At 44.8% G+C, this 22,110-nt stretch overlaps 1 protein-coding gene across 1 annotated transcript; it reads left to right on the top strand.

Moving 5' to 3' along the window:
• Positions 1-1,964: 1,964 nt before the first annotated feature.
• LOC140417994 (uncharacterized) lies at positions 1,965-20,372 on the top strand. The gene is made up of 2 exons (XM_072501424.1): positions 1,965-2,746; positions 18,073-20,372. Exons 1-2 carry the CDS (start codon positions 2,060-2,062, stop codon positions 18,865-18,867), a joined length of 1,482 nt encoding a protein of 493 aa, XP_072357525.1. The 5' UTR covers positions 1,965-2,059; the 3' UTR covers positions 18,868-20,372.
• Positions 20,373-22,110: the final 1,738 nt, after the last annotated feature.

The raw sequence follows: 22,110 nt of genomic DNA, 5'->3' as shown, positions 1-22,110 counted from the left end.
GTGACAATAAAGGTTATTAATAAAATAAAGATTATAATGGCAGTCCCCAGAGAGAATAAAAGGTGTGAAAGACCAAACAGCAGAGAAACTAAAGTCAGAGGGTAAGCTGTGACAGATGTAGATGTGGGGGGCATGGTTGGGAGAGAGGTCAAATGAGAAGAAGGGGTGAAGGGGGAAGCAAAGAGGACAAAAGGTAAAGAAAGGGGGGATAAGATAGAGGGAAAGAGTGAGGGGCATATATATATATATATGAAGAAAGACAAGAAATAAATAAAAGGTAATAGACAGTTCAAATGAAACAGAAAGAAAACAAAGGGGTTAAGGTGGGGTAGAGCTCATCATCTGAAGTTGTTGAATTTGATGTTGAGACCGAAAGGCTGTAGCGTTCCTAACCGGAAGATGATATCCTGTTCCTCCAGTTTGTGTTGAGCGTCACTGGAACATTGCAACAAGCCAAGGGCAGGCATGGGAGCAGGGTCTTGTGTTAAAATGGCAAGCAGGGACAGCACGGTGGCACAGTGGTTAATCACTGCTGCCTTACGGCGCCGAGGTCCCAGATTCGAGCCCGGCTCTGGGTCACTGTCCACGTGGAGTATGCACATTTTCTCCGTGTCTGCTTGGCGTTTGCCCCTACAACCCAAAGATGTGCAGTGTAGGAGGATTGGCACGATAAAATTGTCCTTTAATTGGAAAAAATGAATTGGGTACTCCAAATTTATATAAATAAATAAATAAATAAAATGGCAAGCAACGGGAAGGTCAGGGTCCTGAATGTGCACAGACCGAAGGTGCTCAGCAAAGCGACCACTACATCTAGAAGGACAAGAGCAGCAGATACCTGGGAACCCCACCACCTGGAGGTTCCCCTCCAAGTCACTCACCAGACCGACTTGGAAATATATTGCCGTTCCTTCACTGTCGCTGGGGCAACATCCTGGAACTCCCTCCCTAACAGCACAGTGGGTGTGCAAGGAGGCCACTCACCACCACAATCTGAAGGGCAACTAGGGATGGGCGACAAATACTGGCCTAACCAGTGACACCCAAATCCCGTAAATTAATTTATTTTTAAAAAAAATTCAGAGTACCCAATTCCTTTTCCCCCAAATAAGTGGCAATTTAGCATGGCCAATTCACCGACCCTGCACATCATTTAAGGTTGTGGAGGTGAGACCCACGCAGACACGGGAGAATGTGCAGACTCCACATGGACAGTGACACGGGGCTGGGATCGTCAATGAATTTAAAGACAATGTAGTGAAGCTTTGGAAATCTCTACCCCAGAGGATTGTGGAGCCTCAGTCATCAAGTATTTTCAAGACAGAGATTGACAGGTTTCTCAATATTGAACATATCAAGGGATATGGGGGATAGTGTGGGGAAATGGTGCTGAGGTAGATCGGCCAATGATCCCATTGAATGGTTGAGCAGGCTCGATAGGCTTTAAGGTCGACTGCAGCTCCTGTTTGTTATGATCTCCGTGTCCAGGACAGGAAGCAGTGAGCACGGATCTGTCAATCAGCCTGAATCAGCACCATCAGGAGAATTGGGAGGGTGAATATTACATACAGCAGAGTGAGAATGGAGGGAGAGTGTGTGGGATGGAGATTTACAGCTTTTGGGGGAACAAGAGAGAAAAGAATGTTCCAGAGAAACTAGAATTGTCTGTTCTGAATTTCTATCCTGTACTGACAGTGATGTCTTTTGTAAACTCCTTTTACAGGCTGTTAAAAGGATAGGATTTACAGACAGAAATCTCAAACATCACGTCTAGATCTGACAGTCACTCGATTCATCAGCCATTATCTAGAAGGAGTCATGTCTACCCAACTTGTTGGCTTCAAAAGATTTTAAACACCAGTGTGACTGGAAAAGCCCCGAGACACACACCCGAGTGAGTGTGTTCCAGAGCACTGACTGTGGAAAGGACTTTAACCAGTTACACAGCCTGAAAAAACATTGCACCTTTCATAGCGAGGAGCGACCGTACACGTGTTCTGTGTGTGGTCAAAGCTTCAACTGATAGTCCAACCTGGAGAGACTCGAGGAGACCCAAAATATGGAGAAACAGTGGAAATGTGGGGACTGTGGGAAGGTATGCAGAGCCCCATCTGCGCTGGAGATTCATCGACGCATTCACACTGGGGAGAGACCATTCACCTGCTCTCACTGTGAGAAGGGATTCACTCAGTTATCTCATCTGAATTTACATCAGCGAATTCACACTGGGGAGAGGCCGTTCACCTGCACTCAGTGTGGGAAAGGATTCACTCAGTTAATCAACCTGCGGATACATCAGCGAGTTCACACTGGGGAGAGACCATTCACCTGCTCTCCATGTGGGAAGGGATTCACTCACTTATGCAACCTGCGGAGACACAAGTTTGTTCATGCTGGGGAGAAGCCGTTCACCTGCTCTGTGTGTGGGAAGGAATTCACTCAGTTGTCCAGCCTGCAGACACACCAGAGAGTTCACACTGGGGAGAGGCCGTTCACCTGCTCTCAGTGTGGGAAGGGTTTCTGTGTTTCCTCGTCCCTGCTGAGACACCAACAAGTTTCACAATTGATTACCGTGATGGATTCTGCTCTTATTGTTCCTGCTTCAATTACATCCAGGACTGCCTTTCGTTCTCTCTTCTCTTTCTCTCTCAGGGAATCTGAGACAGGAAAATTGATGCAACTGTGGCGTACAAGAAATATTAAAAATCCATTAGATCAAAGGAAGAGGCTCATAAAGTGGCCAAAATAAGTGTAAATTTAGGTTTGAGAATTTGTTTTAGCAAAGAAGGATCAATAAACTGATCAAAAGGAAATAGAATGAGAGCAAACTGGCGAGAAACATAAAAACCGACTGGAAAAGCTCCAATAGGAATGTGAAAAGGAAAAGATTAGCAAAGACCAATGTGGGTCCATTCCAGGCAGAGACAGGAGAGTTTATAATGGGGAATAAGGAAATGGCAGAGAAACTAAACAATGTGTGTCTGTCTTCACGGAGGAAGATACAGAAACTGTCCTAAAAACATGAGAGAACCAAGGGACCAGTGAGCACGAGGGAATGAAAGAGATTAGTATTAGTGAAAAAGCAGTACTGGAGAAATTAATGTGGTTGAAAGTTAATAAATCCCCAAAAGCTGATGTTCTACATCCCAGAGTGTTGAAAGAGGCGGCTGTAGAGATAGTGGATACATTGGTGATCATCTTTCACAATTCTATAGATTCTGGAATGGTTCCTGCAGATTGGAAGGTGGTAAATGTAACCCCACAATGTAAGGAGGGAGAGTGAAAACGGGGAACCACAGACCCATTAGCCTGACATCAGCAGGATGGAAAATGCTACAATCTATTATAAAGGATGTAATAACATACAAATTAGGAGCAGGAGTAGGCCACTCGGCCCCTCGAGACTGCTCCACCATTCAGTAAGTTCTCAGCTCATCTGATTGTAACCTCAAAACCACATTCCCGCTGACCCACCGATAACCTTTCACCTTCTTGGCAAGAATCTAGCTAGCTCTGCCTTAAAAATATTCACAGACTCTGTTTCCATTGCCCTTTGAGGAAGAGAGTTCCAAAGACTCGCGACCCTCGGGAAAGAAAATGTTCTCCTCTGCCTTAAGTGGGCAAGTTATTACTTTTAGGGTGACTCCAATTTCTAGATTCTCCCACAAAATGAAACATTCTTTCCACATCCACCCTGACAAGGCCCCTCAGGATCTTATACGGTTCAATTAAACTCCATCGGACACAAGCCCAGCCTGTCCAATCATTCCTCATAAGACCAGACTCCAATTCCAGGTATGAGTCCAATAAACCTTCTCTGAACTGCTTCCAACACATTTACATCATTCCTTAAATGAGAGCAATACTGTACACAGTGCTCCAGATGTGGTCTCACCAGTGTCCTGTATAACTGAAGCATAACCTCCCTACTTTTGTATTCAATTCCCCTCACAATAAACAATAACAGTCTATTAGCTTTCCTAATTACTTGCTGTACCTGTATACTCGCCTTTTGTGATTTATGCTCTTGGACACCCAGATCCCTCTGAGTCTCAGAGCTCTGCAATCTCTCACCATTTAGATAATAAGATTTTTTATTCTTCTGGCCAACATGGACAAAACATTTTCCCACGTTATTCTCCATTTGGCAGATTTTATTCCACTCGTTTAACATATACCTTTTTAACCTCCTTATGTCCCCTTCACAATTTACTTTCCTACCTATCTTTATATCATTGGAACGTAGGAGGAGGAGTTGGCCATTCAGCCCATCGAGCCTGCTCCAATATTCAGTACGATCATGGCTGATCATCCACTTCAATGCCTTTCCCCCCACACTATCCCCATATCCATTTGTGTTATTGGTATTTAGAAATCTGTCAGTCTCTGCTTTAAACACACTCAATGACAGCTCCCACAGCTCTCCGGGGTAGAGAATTCCAAAGATTCACAACCCTCTGAGTATGTCACCTCCGAGACCGGTCCTAAGTGGCTTCCTCCTTATTTTGAAATTGGGTCCCCTGGTTCCAGACTCCCCAACCAGGGGAAGCATCTCACCTGCACCTACCCTGTCTATTCCTGTCTATTTCTTTATGGGTTTTGTAAGTTTCAATGAAATCCCCTCTCATTCTTCAAAATTCTGGAGAAAAGAGGCCCAGGTTCCCCAATCTCTCTTCATAGGACAGTCCGATCTTGCTCAGAACAAGTCTGGTGAATCTTCATTACCCTCCCTCTGTGGCAATAATACCTTTCCTAAGGTCAGGGGAGTACAACTGCACACAGTACTCCAGCTGTGGTCTAACCAAGGTTCTATATTATTGAAGCAAGTCTTCACTCCTCCCGTACTCAAATCCTCTTCTGATAAAGGCCAACATCCCATTAACCTTCCTAATAACTTGCTGCACCTGCAGGTTATCCTTCGGTGACTTATTGACAGGACGCCCGGGTCCATTCACACCCAGGTCCCTTTACCACTATTCCCACCCATGTTAACAGCACACGAAGCTCAGGTCACACAGAGGGAGACCATTCGGCCGATCGTGCTAATGCCAGATCTGTGAAAGAGCCAATTAATTAATCTCATTGTCAAGAAATGTTCTTTTCTTTTCAAGGACTAGCCCAATTCCCTTTTGAAAGAAATAGTAGAATCTGTTTCTTGCGCCCTTTTCTGAGCACTCCTGATCACAACAACTTGCCTGTGATCAGGATATTGTGTGTTTGGATTTTCATTGAGAATTTCGAAGAGAATCAAAATTTTACTCAAACTTAAAGCTCAATCGGGGCAGCACGGTGGCGCAGTGGTTAGCACTGGGACTACGGCGCTGAGGACCCGGGTTTGAATCCCAGCCCTGGGTCACTGTCCGTGTGGAGTTTGCACATTCTACCCATGTCTACCCAAAGATGTGTGGAGTCGGCTACGCTAAATTGCCCCTTAATCGGAAAACAACATTTAAATCTTCATCAATCATTTTGATGAGGGCACCAAGTTTGAGGAAAATATTTTTTTAAAATCCTTTTGTATAGTATCACAGCCCCTCCAAAAGATTTAGATTTTAGATTTAGATATATTGTTAGGTGTACTGAGGTACAGTGAAAAGTACTGTTTTGCGTACAGTCCAGGCAGATTGTTCCATACAAGAAAAGCATAGGACATACAATTAATACACAATGTAAATACATAAACATCGGGTGAAGCATAATGAGTGTAGTGCTAAATGTAGTCATTGTTGTAATGTACAAAACTGTAGGTAGGACTGGGAAATCCATTTAATTTTATAATTCCATCACTTTTGCACCATATTCATGGTTATAAGTAACAAGGTCAAGGAAGCCATTTTAAACTATAACATCTAGCTTCTTACACAGATTATGTAACATTTCTTTGTTAATCACTTATTGATTTCATATTAGAAGCCAGTCACCAAACAGTTGATTATTCAATATAATTTATAATTCACGAAACAATGTAATCGATAATATTGCAATGGCTGAATTGTTCTTTTATAAATTAAGATTGTACAAACCCAAATGTTTCTAAACTGCAGAGCTAGCAGAAATCGTTTATCATATTTTGATAAATAGCGGGCTATCATATTCTACCCAAGTCTGGCTCAAGAATAAGCTTATTATTCAACCTGATCAAGATTAGTAAAAAAGAAAGATATTGCCTTCCACAAACTGTCTTTTTAAACCAGTGTATCTTGTATTAACCAAGTGTATGAATTAGATTACTGTATTAATTAGCTACCAGCCAGTAGCACTAATACCTCGGGAGCCTTCATCGAATTGCAAGTAATGAAGCCATCATGAATCAGTGGTTATAGTGAAAGACAAAGTTTTATTTGCTGTAATAATGTCAAAGCTTAACTGCTGTGTATGTAAAGAATATGAAATAAAGACAAATGTTCTGGTGAGAGAGGCCTTTAAGATCAGATTAGCCTCAACATTTGAAACTGTATGAATAAGGGATTGTATAGAATCAGATAAAGGGATAGTATGTAATAGTTCTATTCTATTCCTGTCTAAGTTAATGAGAGAATGTGGTGTCAGTAATTGGGGATCCAATTAAATTAATCTAGTGACCAAATTGACGAATGATCATGTTACAACAGGCCCAACTCTGACGTGAGTTAATGGTCACTTTGGGGATAAAAGTAGAGGTTCTGAAGGTCTTCCTTGCTGGCCAAGTACCGAAGATTCCCGAGGTCGAATTCCAAGGAAATTACTATAAAAGAAGGAGCCAGACTCCCGAGGCTGAATTCCACAAGAATTACTGTCAGAGAAGGAGCCAGAGAGGGTTACGCTTCTACAGACTGATCACCCACACGAAGTTGTAAAAGTCAATGTCTTAAAGCTGTTCAGTAAATATTTTTCATTCAATAAACTTTTAAAATTTACTATCCAGAGGATTCTGAATGTGCCTCAATTGGTTAAAGTCTTGTCTGAACCAAAGTGAATTTATTAAATGGTAAGTTGGGGGTGGCTGACATCAATTAAATTCCAGATAACAAGATCAGATAACAGAAATCTTCAGTTTGCATTTCTATTGTGCCTTTCACACCCACAGGACGTCCCAAAGTGGTTTACAGCCAAAGAAGTGCTTTTGAAGTGCAGTCACTGTTGTAATGTAGGAAACACAATTTACACACAGCAAGATCCCACACACAGCAATGTGATAATGAGCAGATGATCTGTTTTTAGTGATGTTGACTGAGGGATAAATATTGACCGGGACACCGGGGCTAACTCCCCTGCTCTTCTTCAAAATAGTGGCTGTGGGAACTTTTACACCCACCTGAGAGGGGTAGACAGGGCCTCAGTTTAACATCTTATTTGAAAGAAAGCTGTTGTGACAGGGCAGCACTCCCTCAATGCTGGGACGAGGAATGTTGGAACTGGCTTTTGTCCACAGGACCCTAACTGGGAATTAAACGTCTGACTCAGAGGTGATAGTGCTGCCCACTGAGCCAAGGCAGACACTAGTTAGAAAGAAAAAGTTATACTTTAAAACCCTCCACCCGTACTCACTCTTCCATCGGACAGCAGATACAAAAGTTTGAGAGCACGCAAGAACAGTTCAAAACCAGCTTCTTCCCCGCTGTTACCAGACTCCTAAACTACCCACTTGTGGACTGATCTGATTAACACTGCACCCCTGTATGCTTCACCCGATGCTGGTGTTTATGTAGTTACATTGTGTACCTTGTTGCCCTATTATGTATTTTCTTTTCTTTTATTTTCATGTACTTAATGATCTGTTGAGCTGCTCACAGAAAAATACTTTTCACTGTACCTCGGTACACGTGACAATAAACAAATCCAATCCAATCCTTTACCTCCAGTGCCTAAATCTAATACCTAAAGACCCAGTATAAATAATAAATGAATTTGACTGACAATTGTTGAGGTGTTTTAGAGCCACACGTTTTGACTTTCCACTGGCTCCTCTGGAACCTTTCTGTCTATATCTCGTGTCAATGACAGTCAGGCGATGGAGCTGAGGCTCAATTTAGCTGAGAATAATGGGGCCTGTGTCTCAAGTTGGGAAACTGTCACAGTGTGTCGCAGTAATAGGGAGGCAGGAAGGCGCTGAAGGACTGACTGGGAAATGGGCCTCCAACCAATTGTTACATCGGTCACTATTCCGATCCCAGACCAGACCCCAACAGTGGCTGAGATACTGGACCAAAACCCCAATATTTCAGTTTATTTGTGTGACTGTGCGGAATGAATGATTCGCTCCAGGAGTGATTGCATGAAGGAATAGGGCTTGGTTATTTTTAAAATAAAACTTTATTGTGGCTACAATATTAAACATTTTAACTTCACACCCAAAACAACAGCTGACAATTACCCATTTAAACATTACTACTCAATCTCCCCTTAAACAACAGGAAAAGAAAGATACAGCTCTCAATCTGTCTCACTGTGGGAGAATTATGGACCCAGATTTCAACCCATCTCTCCAATTCTTTCACCAAAAACTGCTCTTTAAAGATTTTAAAAATGTCTTTCTGCCTTCCTCGGTTGCACCCAGCAATGACCTCATCTCCCCAAGCTGGAAAACAAATGATCTCTGACGGCTGCCCCAGAGGACTGTGGGAGCTCAGTCATTGAGTGTGTTTAAAGCAGAGACTGACAGATTTCTAAATCCCAATAACACAAGGGATATGGAGATAGTGTGGGGGAAAAGGCATTGAAGTGGATGATCAGCCATGATCGTATTGAATGGTGGAGCAGGCTCGATGGGCTGAATGGCCAACTCCTGCTCCTATGTTCCAATGGTACAAAGATAGGTAGGAAAGTAAATTGTGAAGGGGGCATAAGGAGACTAAAGTGATTTAGATAGATTAAATGAGTGGGAAAAAAATCTGCCAAACGGTGTATAATAAGGGAAAAATGTGAAATTGTCCATCTTGGTAGAAAGAATTTAAAAAGCTTATGATCGAAATGGTGAGAGATTGCAGAGCTCTGAGATTCAGAGGGATCTGGGTGTCCAAGAGCATGAATCACAAAAGGTGAGTATACAGGCACAGCAAGTAAGTAGGAAAGCTAATAGACTGTTATTGTTTATTGTGAGGGGAATTGAATACAAAAGTAGGGAGGTTATGCTTCAGTTATACAGGACATTGGTGAGACCACATCTGGAGCACTTGTGTGCAGTATTGCTCTCATTTAAGGAATGATGTAAATGTGTTGGAAGCAGTTCAGAAAAGGTTTACTGGACTCATACCTGGAATTGGAGGCTGGTCTTATGAGGAATGATTGGACAGGCTGGGCTTGTGTCCGATGGAGTTTAGGTAACTTGATTGAACCGTATAAGATCCTGAGGGGCTTTGACAGGGTGGATGTGGAAAGGATATTTCCCTTTGTGGGAGAATCTTGGGGTCACTTTAAAAGTAATAACTTGTCCATTTACTCTCTTGGCTACATCGAGGGCATCTTGAAACACATCGTACAAGGTACGCCCAGCTTCTGTCGTGACACGACGGACTTCCTACAGAAACTCAGCAACCATGGACCAGTTGAACCAGGAACATTCCTCGTCACAATGGACGTCTCGGCACTCTACACCAGCATCCCCCATGACGACGGCATTGCTGCAACAGCCTCAGTACTCAACACCGACAACTGCCAATCTCCAGACGCAATTCTGCAACTCATCCGCTTCATTCTGGATCACAACGTCTTCACCTTCGACAATAAGTTCTTCATCCAGACGCACGGAACAGCCATGGGGACCAAATTCGCACCCCAATACGCCAACATCTTCATGCACAAGTTTGAACAGGACCTACTCACCGCACAGGACCTCAACCGACGTTATACACCAGATACATTGATGACATTCTTTTCCTTTGGACCCACGGCGAAGAATCACTGAAACGACTACACGATAACATTAATAAGTTCCATCCAACCATCAGACTCACCATGGACTACTCTCCAAAATCAGTTGCATTCTTGGACACACTCGTCTCCATCAAGGACGGTCACCTCAGCACTTTGCTTTACCTCATGATGCTCCACTTCTCCAGCTTCCACCCTAAACACATTAAAGAAGCCATCCCCTATGGACAAGCTCTCTGTATACACAGGATCTGCTCAGACGAGGAGGAGCGTAACAGACATCTACAGACGTTGAAAGATGCCCTCGTACGAACGGAATATGGCACTCGACTCATCGATCAACAGTTCCAACGCGCCACAGCGAAAAACCGCGCCGACCTCCTCAGAAGACAAACATGGGACACAACCGACAGAATACCCTTTGTCATCCAGTACTTCCCCGGAGCGGAGAAACTACGTCATCTTCTTCACAGCCTTCAACACGTCATTGATGACGATGAACATCTTGCCAAGGTCATGCCCACACCACCACTACTTGCCTTCAAACAACCGCGCAACCTCAAACAAACCATTGTTTGCAGCAAACTACCCAGTCTTCAGAACAGTGACCACGACACCACACAACCCTGCCATGGCATTCTCTGCAAGACGTGCCAGATCATCGACAAGGATACCACTATTACACGTGAGAACACCACCCACCAGGTACGCGGTACATACTCGTGCGACCCGGCCAACGTTGTCTACCTCATACGCTGCAGGAAAGGATGTCCCAAAGCGCGGTACATTGGCGAGACCATGCAGACTCTGCAACAACGAATGAATGGACATCGCGCAACAATCACCAGGCAGGAATGTTCCCTTCCAGTCGGGGAACACTTCAGCAGTCAAGGGCATTCAGTCTCTGATCTCCGGGTAAGCGTTCTCCAAGGCGGCCTTCAGGACGCGCGACAACGCAGAATCGCCGAGCAGAAACTTATAGCCAAGTTCCGCACACATGAGTGCGGCCTCAACCGGGACATGGGATTCATGTCGCATTACATTCATCCCCCACCATCTGGCCTGCGAAATCCTCCCAACTGTCCTGGCTTGATACAATTCACATCTCTTTAACCTGGGGTTACCCCCATCTCTGGATCTGTAAAGATTTAATCACCTGCTAATGGTCGCATTCCAAGCATTGTTTGGCATCTTTGAATTTGTCTATATCTATGTTTCTGGAACATACCTCTTCATTCACCTGAGGAAGGAGCAGCGCTCCGAAAGCTAGTGACATCAAAACAAACCTGTTGGACTTTAACCTGGTGTTGTAAGACTTCGTACTGTGCTCACCCCAGTCCAACGCCGACATCTCCACATCATTGTCCATTTAAGGCAGAGGAGAACTTTTTTCTCGGAGAGTCGTGAGTCTTTGGAACTCTCTTCCTCAAAAGGCAGTGGAAGCAGAGTCTTTGAATATTTTTATGGCAGAGCTGGACAGATTCTTGATAAGCAAGGGGATGAAAGGTTATCGGGGGGTTTCAGGAATGTGGAGTTGAGGTTTCAATCAGATCAGCCGTGAACTTATTGAATGGTGGAGCAGGCTCGAGGGGCCGAGTGGCCTACTCCTGCTCCTAATTCGTATGTTATCACATCCTTTATAATAGATTGTAGCATTTTCCCTCCGACTGATGTCAGGCTACTGGGTCTGTGGTTCCCGTTTTCTCTCTCTCCTTAAATAGTGGGGATACATTTCCCACCTTCCAACCTGCAGGAACCATTCCAGAATCTATTGAATTTTGAAAGATGATCACCAATGTATCCATTATCCCGACAGCCACATCTTTGGTGTTGAAAGAGGACCGGCTCTCCGTGTTATTGACCAGAGGCTGAGTGAGCTGACTCAATATCTGTCAGCTCATGAGGCCGAGCTGCAAACACCATGAAGGGACTCAATGATCCAGAGGAGAGACACCTGAACGTTGAGCAAGATGCCTTCTCAGCAAGCTAAGAATTGAATCCTTGGAAAACCAGCCGAGTGATGCTGGGGACTCCTGGAGGACTTGGAGAACCGAGGGTCAGAGAAAGAACATCTAGTTGTCGGCCAGCCAGAAGGTGTGGAGGGTGAGGCTCCTGTGAGGTTCTTCGAGGACCGGCTGCCACGTTTTCTCCAGCTGAATGTGAAGACTGGGTGTTTCAAATTAGAATGGCCATCAGATCCTGTCTTTGAGGGCGAGGGATATTTTTCATCCCAGGACTGTAGTCATTCACTTCCACAACTTGAAAGATCGGCAGAAGATCCTGGAGACGGGGACGGTGAGGTGGGACCTGGCTCCATGAGGGAGTGAGGATTTCCTTCTTCCAGGACTTTCCGGCAGCCACACAAACGAAACATCGAGGCTTTGATTAAGTTTGAAGGGAACTCAAGGCTGTGGGAGTGAATTATGTCGCTTTATCCTGTGACCCTGAAAATTATATCCGACAACTCCGGCAAGTCTTTCAATAATCCAACTACTGCCTTGGCCTGCGTTCAATCCATGAAGGACAAGGATTGGAGCGATGATTTGCAGCTCAGACTAACTCAGGCTCTAATCTGAACTCTTTCCCTGTTATGGTGTTGTTGTCTGAATTTATTATCTTTTATCCTATTGAAGGGAGTTGTTATTCTGTGAGCGCCGATTAAATGTCTTCTCCTTGAGTGTTACAGTAACTCGTATTATCTTATCTAGGGCCGTGTCTTTCAACTATTATCCGAGCGTTAATCATGGCAGAACCGCGTGGTGCCATTGCCGAAGGGTGGGTGGTGGTGGATGCAGGTCTTCATGGGTGGGTCTAAAATGCGGGAGGGACCTTCGATCCCCATTCCCTTGTTGGCCCTTCTTTTCTTTTCCTCATTTTGGAGAAGATATCCTGAGGGTAATAACAGTCTGGCCGTGGGGTTAATCCTCCAATCCTCAGTCTTATTGAGGTATGTCCCCTTGGATCTATTGTGGTGGTGATTCTTTTGTATTTTTGTTATTATGGGAGGGTTTATGTGTTGTTGACTTTATCCTACTCTGGTACAGACGGGGCTTTTATCCGGGAAAGGAGCAGTTTGGGGAAACTTTGGTGCTTCTGGTGTAAAGTGAATTGGAGGAAGGGGGTAATGGTGCACACCCGATTGTGATGTGAAAATCTGTTCCTGTCTCTCTGTCGCCTAACTAATGGCGGCAGTTAATCTGCAAATTTTCCCAGGGAATGTACGGGGCATCCATCATCCTATCAGAAGGAAAAATATCCTCTCCTTTCTTAAGGAGAAAGTCGACATAACCTTAGTGCAGAAAACTCATCTGGATGATGAGGAACAGTTCTGGTCAGCCTATTATAGGAAGGATATTGTTAAACTAGAAAGAGTGCAGAAGAGATTTACGAGGTTGCTGCCAGGACTTGATGTTCTAAGTTATAAGGAGAAGCTGGATAGGCTGGGACTTTTTTACCTGGAGCGTAGGAGGGTTAGGTGTGATATTATAGAAGTCAATAAAATAATGAGCACAGAGAAGGTATATAGTCGACATCTTTTCCCTAAGGTAGAGGAGTCTAGAACTAGAGGGCATAGGTTTAAGGTGAGAGCAGAGAGATACAAAAGAGACCAGTGGGGAAGTTTCTTCACACAGAGGGTGGTGAGCATCTGGAACGGCTGCCAGAGGCAGTGGGAGAGGCGGGTACAATTTTGTCCTTTAAAAAGCAGTTAGACAGTTACATGGGCAGGGTGGGTATAGAGGGATATGGGCCGAATGCTGGCAAGTGGGGCTAGCTTAGTGATAGAAACTGGCCGGCATGGACAAGCTGGGCCGAAGGGCCTGTTTCCAAGCTGTAAACATCTATGACTCTACCTGGAACAAAAAGAAACCTTGCCTCAAGTTTGTTAAGCTCCAATCACCAGGAGCGAAGGGAGGAGATGGTCTCCCGAAAATCAGGCTTCATCAATTGGCCTCTCGTCTTAGGTTCATAAGGGACTGGGTTAGGATGGGCCCAACATTCATCTGGCTCAATACAGAAGCAGACCAGTCAGGTCTCCCTCGATCCAAAACTGGCATAGGCTGATTATGGAATGCATCTCCATGCAATATTTAATGTCTATAATTCATTCCGAGTCTGATGCATTGGGTAAAGTATGGGACTCCTATCTCAAATACATACGCTCCAATTTGACTGACTTGCCATGAGTGAATTCAATTTAACTTAGGCCGGGAGTAGGGCACAGTGGTTAATGCTGCTACCTCAGCGCCAGGGACCCAGGTTCAATTCCAGCCTTGGGTGGCTGTCTGTGTGTAGTTTGCACATTCTCCTTGTGTCTTTGTGGGTTTCCTCCGGTTGCTCCAGTTTCCTCCCACTTTCCAAAGATGTGCAGCTAAAGTGGATTGGTCACGCTAAATTGCCCCTTTGTGTCCAAGATGTTTAGGTTAGGTGGCTTGACCATGATCAATGCACCGGGTTATGAGGATAGGATGGGAAGTGGGCTTCAGTGAAGTGTTCTTTCTGAGGCTCACTGCAGACCTGAGGGGTGAATGGCCTTCTGCGCTATAGGAGTTCTATGTCATCTATGTTGTGTTATTCATTTTAATTTGTATATGCTGTTAGTCTGTTTGTAATATTTTACAAACTGAATTGTTATCCTCTGTTTTTATATAATCTTACTCTCTTTCCACACTCACTATTTTAACCTGTTAACTGGTTGTTCAATTGATCTGGCATTTCATCTCGAGGCTCTGGTCCTTCAAATACCCTGTTCCAAATTAATTCTGCAATGTGTTGCTTGTATTTATGTTGGCAATGTCTCTTGTTCCGTTCTGTGCCCATTTTGCAGCATTTTTTCTGTTACTCTGTTGCATTCATTGTTTAAAAAATTATTTAAAAATAACAACTTATTAAAAATCTGTCCAACTCATCCGTGAATATGTTCAATGAGCCCCACACCCCACTGGTCCCTGTTGAAAATAAATCCAGAGACTAACAACCCTCTGAGGGAAGAGATGACTGGAAATATATAACATAACTACAGTACAATATTACAGGGCTAGAAATAATAATAAATGTACTTTATTACAGAACCATAAATAACATATCTAATCTGTACCATAGAACACGAGACATGTCTCTGTCCGGTATTAATTTACTGTCTCCTTAAATGTCAGCCATTGCCTGGAGAAACCAGCCGTTCAATTGTGAACCTTAGGAAAGAGACCATCCTTTTAGCCAGACGAATAAATGTGTCAAGTTAAGGGAGCAAAGGATGTAAATGTCTTTAAGAGAGAGAGACCTGGGCCAAGCTTTGCAGAGTCTGCACCCTCCCTGGATTCACTTCCTTTCCCTTCAGTTGCTGCAAGTGACCAATTGAAGGTGAGAATGAGAAAAGAAATGGAAAGGGGGAGAAAATAAAGTGTTTTACTCGCAGATATTGGAGACAGGAGTCGATTTCAGTCCGTGCAAAGCTCAATCTTCATTCACAAAAACACGCGCTGTGATTGGCTGGTGGACCAGAGTACTTCCGGTCCTCAAATTCAACCCATTGGTCAATACCTCAGCCTGAAGGTTAGGGGGTGGGCTCTACCCCGCACATGCGCAGTCTCCCCACTTCCTTGGACATGCGCAATCTTGGATCGAGGGGGGAGATCACCGAGCGGCTTCTCGCTCTGGCCGGAGCCGGTTGCCTGGAAACCTTGTCTGGGGCAGGTGTGGAGGGAGGGGGAATAATTGGTGGGGGTGGGGCTCTCGTGTCCGCGCGCCGGGCCTTCCCGTGTCTGCGCGCCGGGCCTTCCCGTGTCTGCGCGCCGGGCCTTCCCGTGTCCGCGCGCTGGGCCTTCCCGTGTCTGCGCGCTGGGCCTTCCCGTGTCTGCGCGCTGGGCCTTCCCGTGTCTGCGCGCTGGGCCTTCCCGTGTCTGCGCGCTGGGCCCGCGCACTGGAACCCGGAGATATGTTTGGGGCCTTTCCGCGGATGTGGAAGAATGTGCGGGGGAGTGCGCACGCGCGGGCTCGCCTGCTGGCGGCTTTGTTTTATTGATTGTTTAGAGCTTTTTGTCTTTGGTGCAGCTGATGTGTTTTTGCATCGTGACTATTGTGCTTTGTGTGTTTACCCTGTCCTCTGCCTTGGTCTCTTGGGCAATGGAACCGCCTTTTGGGGCTGAACTGTGCCCCTCCGGGGAGGGGAGGGGTCTCTCTCGGTGTCGGTGTGTCCTTTCCTGATGGTCGGTGCTGCTCATTCTCTCTCACACTCTCACAGACCGGCACATGCAGCATTCACTCAGATACTCCTTCACACACGCCTGCTCTTGCTGACATGCATGTACTGCATCCACACCCATACTTTCCCACACGCACGTTGGGTCCGTTCCCACTGATGGGGATCTACCGCTGGGAGGGGGGTCGATGGCGGCTTTGTTTTCTTGCTGATTGTTCTGTATTCAGCTTTGTCCTGTTGCATTGTCGAATTGTTAACAAACCAAAAGCTCCAAAACTTCCTCCTCCAAAACATCTGGGAGGAAATCAATGTTTCCCCCTTTTCTTATTCTCACCTTCAGTTGGTCACTTGCAGCAACTGAAGGGAAAGGAAGTGAATCCAGGGAGGGTGCAGACTCTGCAAAGCTTGGCCCAGGTCTCTCTCTCTTAAAGACATTGCAATGAAATGAAAATTGCTTATTGTCACAAGTAGGCTTCAAATGAAGTTACTGTGAAAAGCCCCTAGTCGCCACATTCCGACGCCTGTTCGGGGAGGCAGTTACAGGAATTGAACCGTGCTGCTGGCCTGCCTTGGTCTGCTTTCAAAGCCAGCGATTTAGCCCTGTGCTAAACAGCCCCTTTGCTCCCATTGACATCCTTTGCTCCCTCAGCTTGACACATTTATTTGTCTGACTAAAATGTCTCTTTCCCAATGTTCACAATTAAAGGTCTGGTTTCCCCAGGAGATGGCTGACATTTAAGGGGACAGCAAATTAATATAGGCCAGAGATATGTTTAGTGTTATATGGTACATAATAGATATACTATTTATGGTTCTGCAATAAAATACATTTCTTATTATTTCTAGTTGCATAATATAGTACTGTAGCTATGTTATATATTTCCAGTCATGGAGTCATTACAGCACAGAAGAAATCCATTCAGTAACTCGAGTCCATATCGACTGTACAACAAACCAGTCAGTTCCATCCCCCCGCTATTTCCCCGTTCCCCTGCAAGTTAATTTCCTTCAAATACTGGTCCAATTTTATTTTTAAATCAATATTCGTCTCCACTTCCACCTCCATCGTAGGCAGAAAATTCTTAACCACTCGCTACCAAAATTAAATCCTTCCTCAGGGTGGCACGGTAGCACAGTGGTTAGCACTGTTGCTTCACAGTGCTAGGGACCTGGGTTCAATTCTTGGCTTGGGTCACTGTGGAGTCTGCACTTTCTTCCAGTGTCGACCTGGGTTTCCTCTGGTTGTCTCGGTTTCCTCCCATAATTCCCAAAAGACACTTGTTTTGTGAATTGGACATTCTGAATTCTCCCTCAATGTACCCGAACTGGCGCCGGAGTGTGGCGACTAGGGGATTTTCACAGTAACTCCATTGCAGTGTTAATGTAAACCAATTTGTGACACTAATAAAGATTATTATTAGATCCCCCCCCCCCCCTTTTATCTAATCAAAAGACGCTTGGATGAAGATTTTCACTTCTTCAACAGTGAGCCTGGATCACTCATGAATCAGCCCCTCAGGAGAATTGGGAGGATGAATATTAGACACAGCAGAGTGAGAATAGAGGGAGAGTGTGTGGTATGGAGAATTACAACATTTGGGGAACGAGTGAGGAAAGAATGTTCCAGAGAAACTAGAATTGTCTGTTCTGAATTTCTGTCCTGGATTGACAGTGATGTCTTTTGTTAACATCTTTTATAGGATATCAGAAGGTTAGAATCTACAGACTGAAATCTCAAACCAAACGTCACATCAAGATCTGGTGGACTCGCTCCATTCGCTGGGACTAGAATATCATAAGCTGTTAAATCTAGAAAAGAAAATGTTTCTCTGTTCTGACGGCTTCAAAAGATTTTAAACATCAGTGTGACTGGAAAAGCACCGAGACACACACACAGCGAATGAGAGTGTTCAAGACCACTGACTGGAAAGAGCTTTAACCAGTTACACAGCCAGAAAAAACATCATACCATTCACAGCGGGGAGAGAACATACACGACTTCTGTGTGTGGACGAGGCTTCAACTGATCGTCAAACCTGGAGAAACACGAGGACACCCAAAACATGAAGAAACCCTGGAAATGTGGGGACTGTGGGAAGGGATTCAGGACTCCATCTGCACTGGAAGCTCATCGACGCAGTCACAGTGGGGAGAGGCCATTCACCTGCCCTCAGTGTGGGAAGGGATTCGCTCTGTTATCCTACCTGCGGACACACCAGCGAGTTCACACCGGGGAGAGGCCGTTCACCTGCTCTCAGTGTGGGAAGAGATTCTCTCACTTACCCAATCTGCAGAGACACCAGCAACTTCACACTGGGGAGAGGCCGTTCGCCTGCACTGTGTGTGGGAAGGAATTCATTCAGTTACCCAATCTGCAGAGACATCAGCGAGTTCACACTGGGGAGAAGCCGTTCACCTGCACTGAGTGTGGAAAGCGATTCACTCAGTCACCCGATCTGCGGGCACACCAGCGAGTTCACACTGGGGAGAGACCATTCACCTGCTCTCAATGTGGGAAGAGATTCACTCAGTCATCTAACCTGCTGATTCATCAGCGACGTCACACCGGTGAGAAGCCGTTCAGATGCTCTGTGTGTGGGAAGAATTTCATTCAGTCATCCCGCCTGCTGCAACACCAGCGCATTCACACTGGGGAGAGGCCATTCACCTGCACTGTGTGTGGGAAGGGATTCACTCGATTATCAATCCTGCAGACGCACCAACGAGTTCACACTGGGGAGAGACCGTTCACCTGCACTGTGTGTGGGAAGGGATTCTCTCAGTTATCCCACCAGCAGTCACACCAAAGAGTTCACAGATGATTACACGGGGTCAGATTCAGCTGTCGATGTTGATGTTAATCACATCCAGGATCAACCATGTTCATTCATATAATTTACAGTGCTGAAGGAGGCCATTCGGCCCATCGAGTCTGCACCGACCCTTGGAAAGGGCACCCCACTTAAACCCACACCTCCACCCTATCCCCATAACCCCACCTCACCTTTTTGGACACTAGGGGCAATTTATCAACCTGCACATCTTTGGACTGTGGGAAAAAACCGGTGCATCCGGAGAAACTCGCACAGATACAGGGAGAACGTGCAGACTCCGCACAGACAGTGACCTAAGCCTGGCTATCATACCTGGGACCCTGGAGCTGTGAAGCAACAGTGCTAATCACGGTGTTACCATGTCGCCCATTCTGACATCCTTCACTCCCTCTTTACACATTTATTTGTCTGGCTAAAAGGATGGTCTCTTTCCTAATGTTAATAATTCGAGGGCTGGTTTCCCAGGAGTTAGTGGACATTTAAGGGAACTATAACTAATATAGGACAGAAACGTGTCAATTGCTATTTTAATAGAATTTACATTGCAGAAGGAGGCCATTCGGCCCATCGAGTCTGCACTGGCCCTTGGAAAGAGCACCCTACCTACTACCCACACCCTCATCCTATCCCAGTAACCCCATCCAACCTTTTTTGGACACTAAGGGCAATTTAGCATAGCCAATCCACCTGACCTGCACATCGTTGGACTGTGGGAGGAAACCGGAGCACCCGGAGGAAATCTACGCAGTCACGGCAAGTGCAAACTCGGTACAATCAGTGACCCAAGCCGGGAATCAAACCTGGGTCCCTGGAGCTATGAAGCAACTACTATAGAGCCCCCCCCCCCACCCGATTAGATGTTTTATGATGTGCATTACAAACGATCTGAACTTTCAAAATACAATAATGTTTTCTTGCTCAAAGCAAAACAGCTTGCGCAGACTTCGAGTTAGAGTAGAAATATGAAAATACGAAATAAAGATAGTAGACAGCTGGGCAAATAGTATAGAGTGATTCTAGAATGGAAAATGTCTGCCAGGACCACTACCTTGAAGGAAAATGTTATAAATCTGAGTCCATCTGTTCTTACCCCTGTAACATGCTGATTGGTTTGGGTGAGTTCCCAATATATTTGATTGGATGATTAGTTGTAAATCATCAATATGTAACGTAGGTCTGACTGTGTTGCATCTTTGGGTGTTTTCTGTGTGTGGGAATGTAACACTTATCAGGTATTTGCTGACTGCTATACTATTCATATTTTGAACAATGGTAGATTCAGGTGAACTATGGTGCTCATTTTGACCTTCAGTAGAAATGTTGCGTTTGCTTCTAGTTAGACTGCAAAAGTTTCAAATGAATTCTGTATGCTTTGCAGATTTCTCTGTAAGCTATGTGGTTTTTTAAAATTGTAATGAAACTGATTAAACTCTGTGGTTTAGTAGAGAAACCATTTAAAATGGTTTTTAAACTGGGTTGTATTTAAAACAAAATGGCTAAATCAATGATCCTTTTACCTATCAGAAATAGCTGGTTTCCTTCAGTCCTCCCTTTGATAGATCGAAAGATTAAGTGAGGTGTGTCATAATAAAACAAAAGGAAGGAGAAATACGATAGGATAGGTAAAAGTGCAAAGAGGAACTCATTCATATTGTCTTTGATGGTTCCCTTGTTTGAAAACAACCTTCAACAATAGAGCGGGCAAGCTTTGCATTTCAAGCATTGCAGCAAAAATTCTTTCAAAATTATTATTCAATAACAATTAATCAATTAATTGAATTTGATTCTGCTGATTCAGTATTAATCTTCTAGCAATACATTAGTAATTAAGTCAAATAATTGATAGGTTAGTAACGGTTCAAGAATGATATTTTAGTTCCATTTCATTAACTGGTGGTGCCGGGGGATTAATGTGGATCATTCTGATTGGTGGGGCCCTGCATTTCATGAATAGTTGGCTAACGCATTTGATCAACAGGAATGTTACGTAGTTGATGAATCCTGCTACACAAAAGAAAAATATTCCCTGTACTATGGACATTCCTGTGGCTCCCAACCACCCGCAATGTTTCTCCCAGATAGAGATATCTGAGGGTGTGTCAAGCTTTCTGACTTCTTCTTGAATGTGTGCTGCCAGATCTTTAACTTCTTTTGAATTATCTGGAATGAAAGTTCAACACTCCGCACCAATCAGGGCGCAGGTGCCACCTTTTTCGGCTAACACATAGTCAAGTGCCATTCGATTTTGTAATGCCACGGTTCGAATGGCTCGCATTTCGTCAGATTTTATTTGGGGCTCTCACGTGAAGGCCAGAGTTATTTGGGAATCCGAGACGCACAGACTGTTGAGTGTTAACAGTCGCGGAATTTGCCGTGACACAGTGACAAGCCAGGACCGCCACCCTACGGGAGTGCATGATAGGTAAAAGCCTCTGAGCACAGTTGCCTAGTATACCGGATACACGATTGATAGATACGACACGGTTAACACATCATGGGAAAGAGAGGCACGAGGCAAAATACTCTGATACAAAAAAACAATGATCAGAGATGGTGAGATCCCGAAGCAGCCCCCGTAGAACAAAGAAACTGGTGGGATAAACAAAAGTGAGATCCGGCAAAAAAAATAAGGCAGGAGTCATCTTAGTTCACCAGTTAGAAGAGCAAATGACAGAAATGAAGTGCGTCCCCGTGCAGCGTTACGCTAATAATGTAAACGACAGATATAAAGCCTTCACACCATTAGAAAAACAGGCTAAATTAAAGGAATTGAGCTCTCACTCTCCCACATTCACACCAAATCATTTTAAGCATAGAAATATAGCGAGAAAAGATAGCGGCAGTACAGATTGTGCAAACCGGCAAAAGAATCACAGGAAATTGCCCTTAATGTCCAAATTGCCCTTGGTGTTGGGTGGAGGTGTTGAGTTTGGGTAGGGTGCTCTTTCCAAGAGCCGGTGCAGACTCAAAGGGCCGAATGGCCTCCTTCTGCACTGTAACTTCAATGATAATCTATGATTAATCTAGGACAAAGGTTCGGCACAACATCGTAGGCCGAAGGGCCTGTTCTGTGCTGTATTTTCTATGTTCTATGTTCTATGAAACTGTTACAATTATGGCTAAGGACTGTAGGGTAAAGAAAGGGAACTGTAAACATTGCGGGAAATCAGGACACCACAGTCACAGTTGCTGGCATAAGACAGAATTCTGGAAATCTAACTCAATTAGCCC

This window comes from Scyliorhinus torazame, chromosome 5 (genome assembly GCF_047496885.1).
Source record: "Scyliorhinus torazame isolate Kashiwa2021f chromosome 5, sScyTor2.1, whole genome shotgun sequence".
Classification (NCBI taxonomy): Eukaryota; Metazoa; Chordata; class Chondrichthyes; order Carcharhiniformes; family Scyliorhinidae; genus Scyliorhinus; species Scyliorhinus torazame.
Note: the sequence above shows the minus strand (reverse complement) of the source record. Positions and strands in the feature narration are given on the sequence as shown.

Coding starts and splice junctions, on each gene's coding strand:
- LOC140417994 (XM_072501424.1), top strand. CDS start 2,060: ATGGAGAAACAGTGGAAATGTGGGGACTGTGGGAAGGTATGCAGAGCC. Junction 2,747..18,072: donor GGCTCATAAAGTGGCCAAAA/TAAGTGTAAATT, acceptor GGCTTCAACTGA/TCGTCAAACCTGGAGAAACA.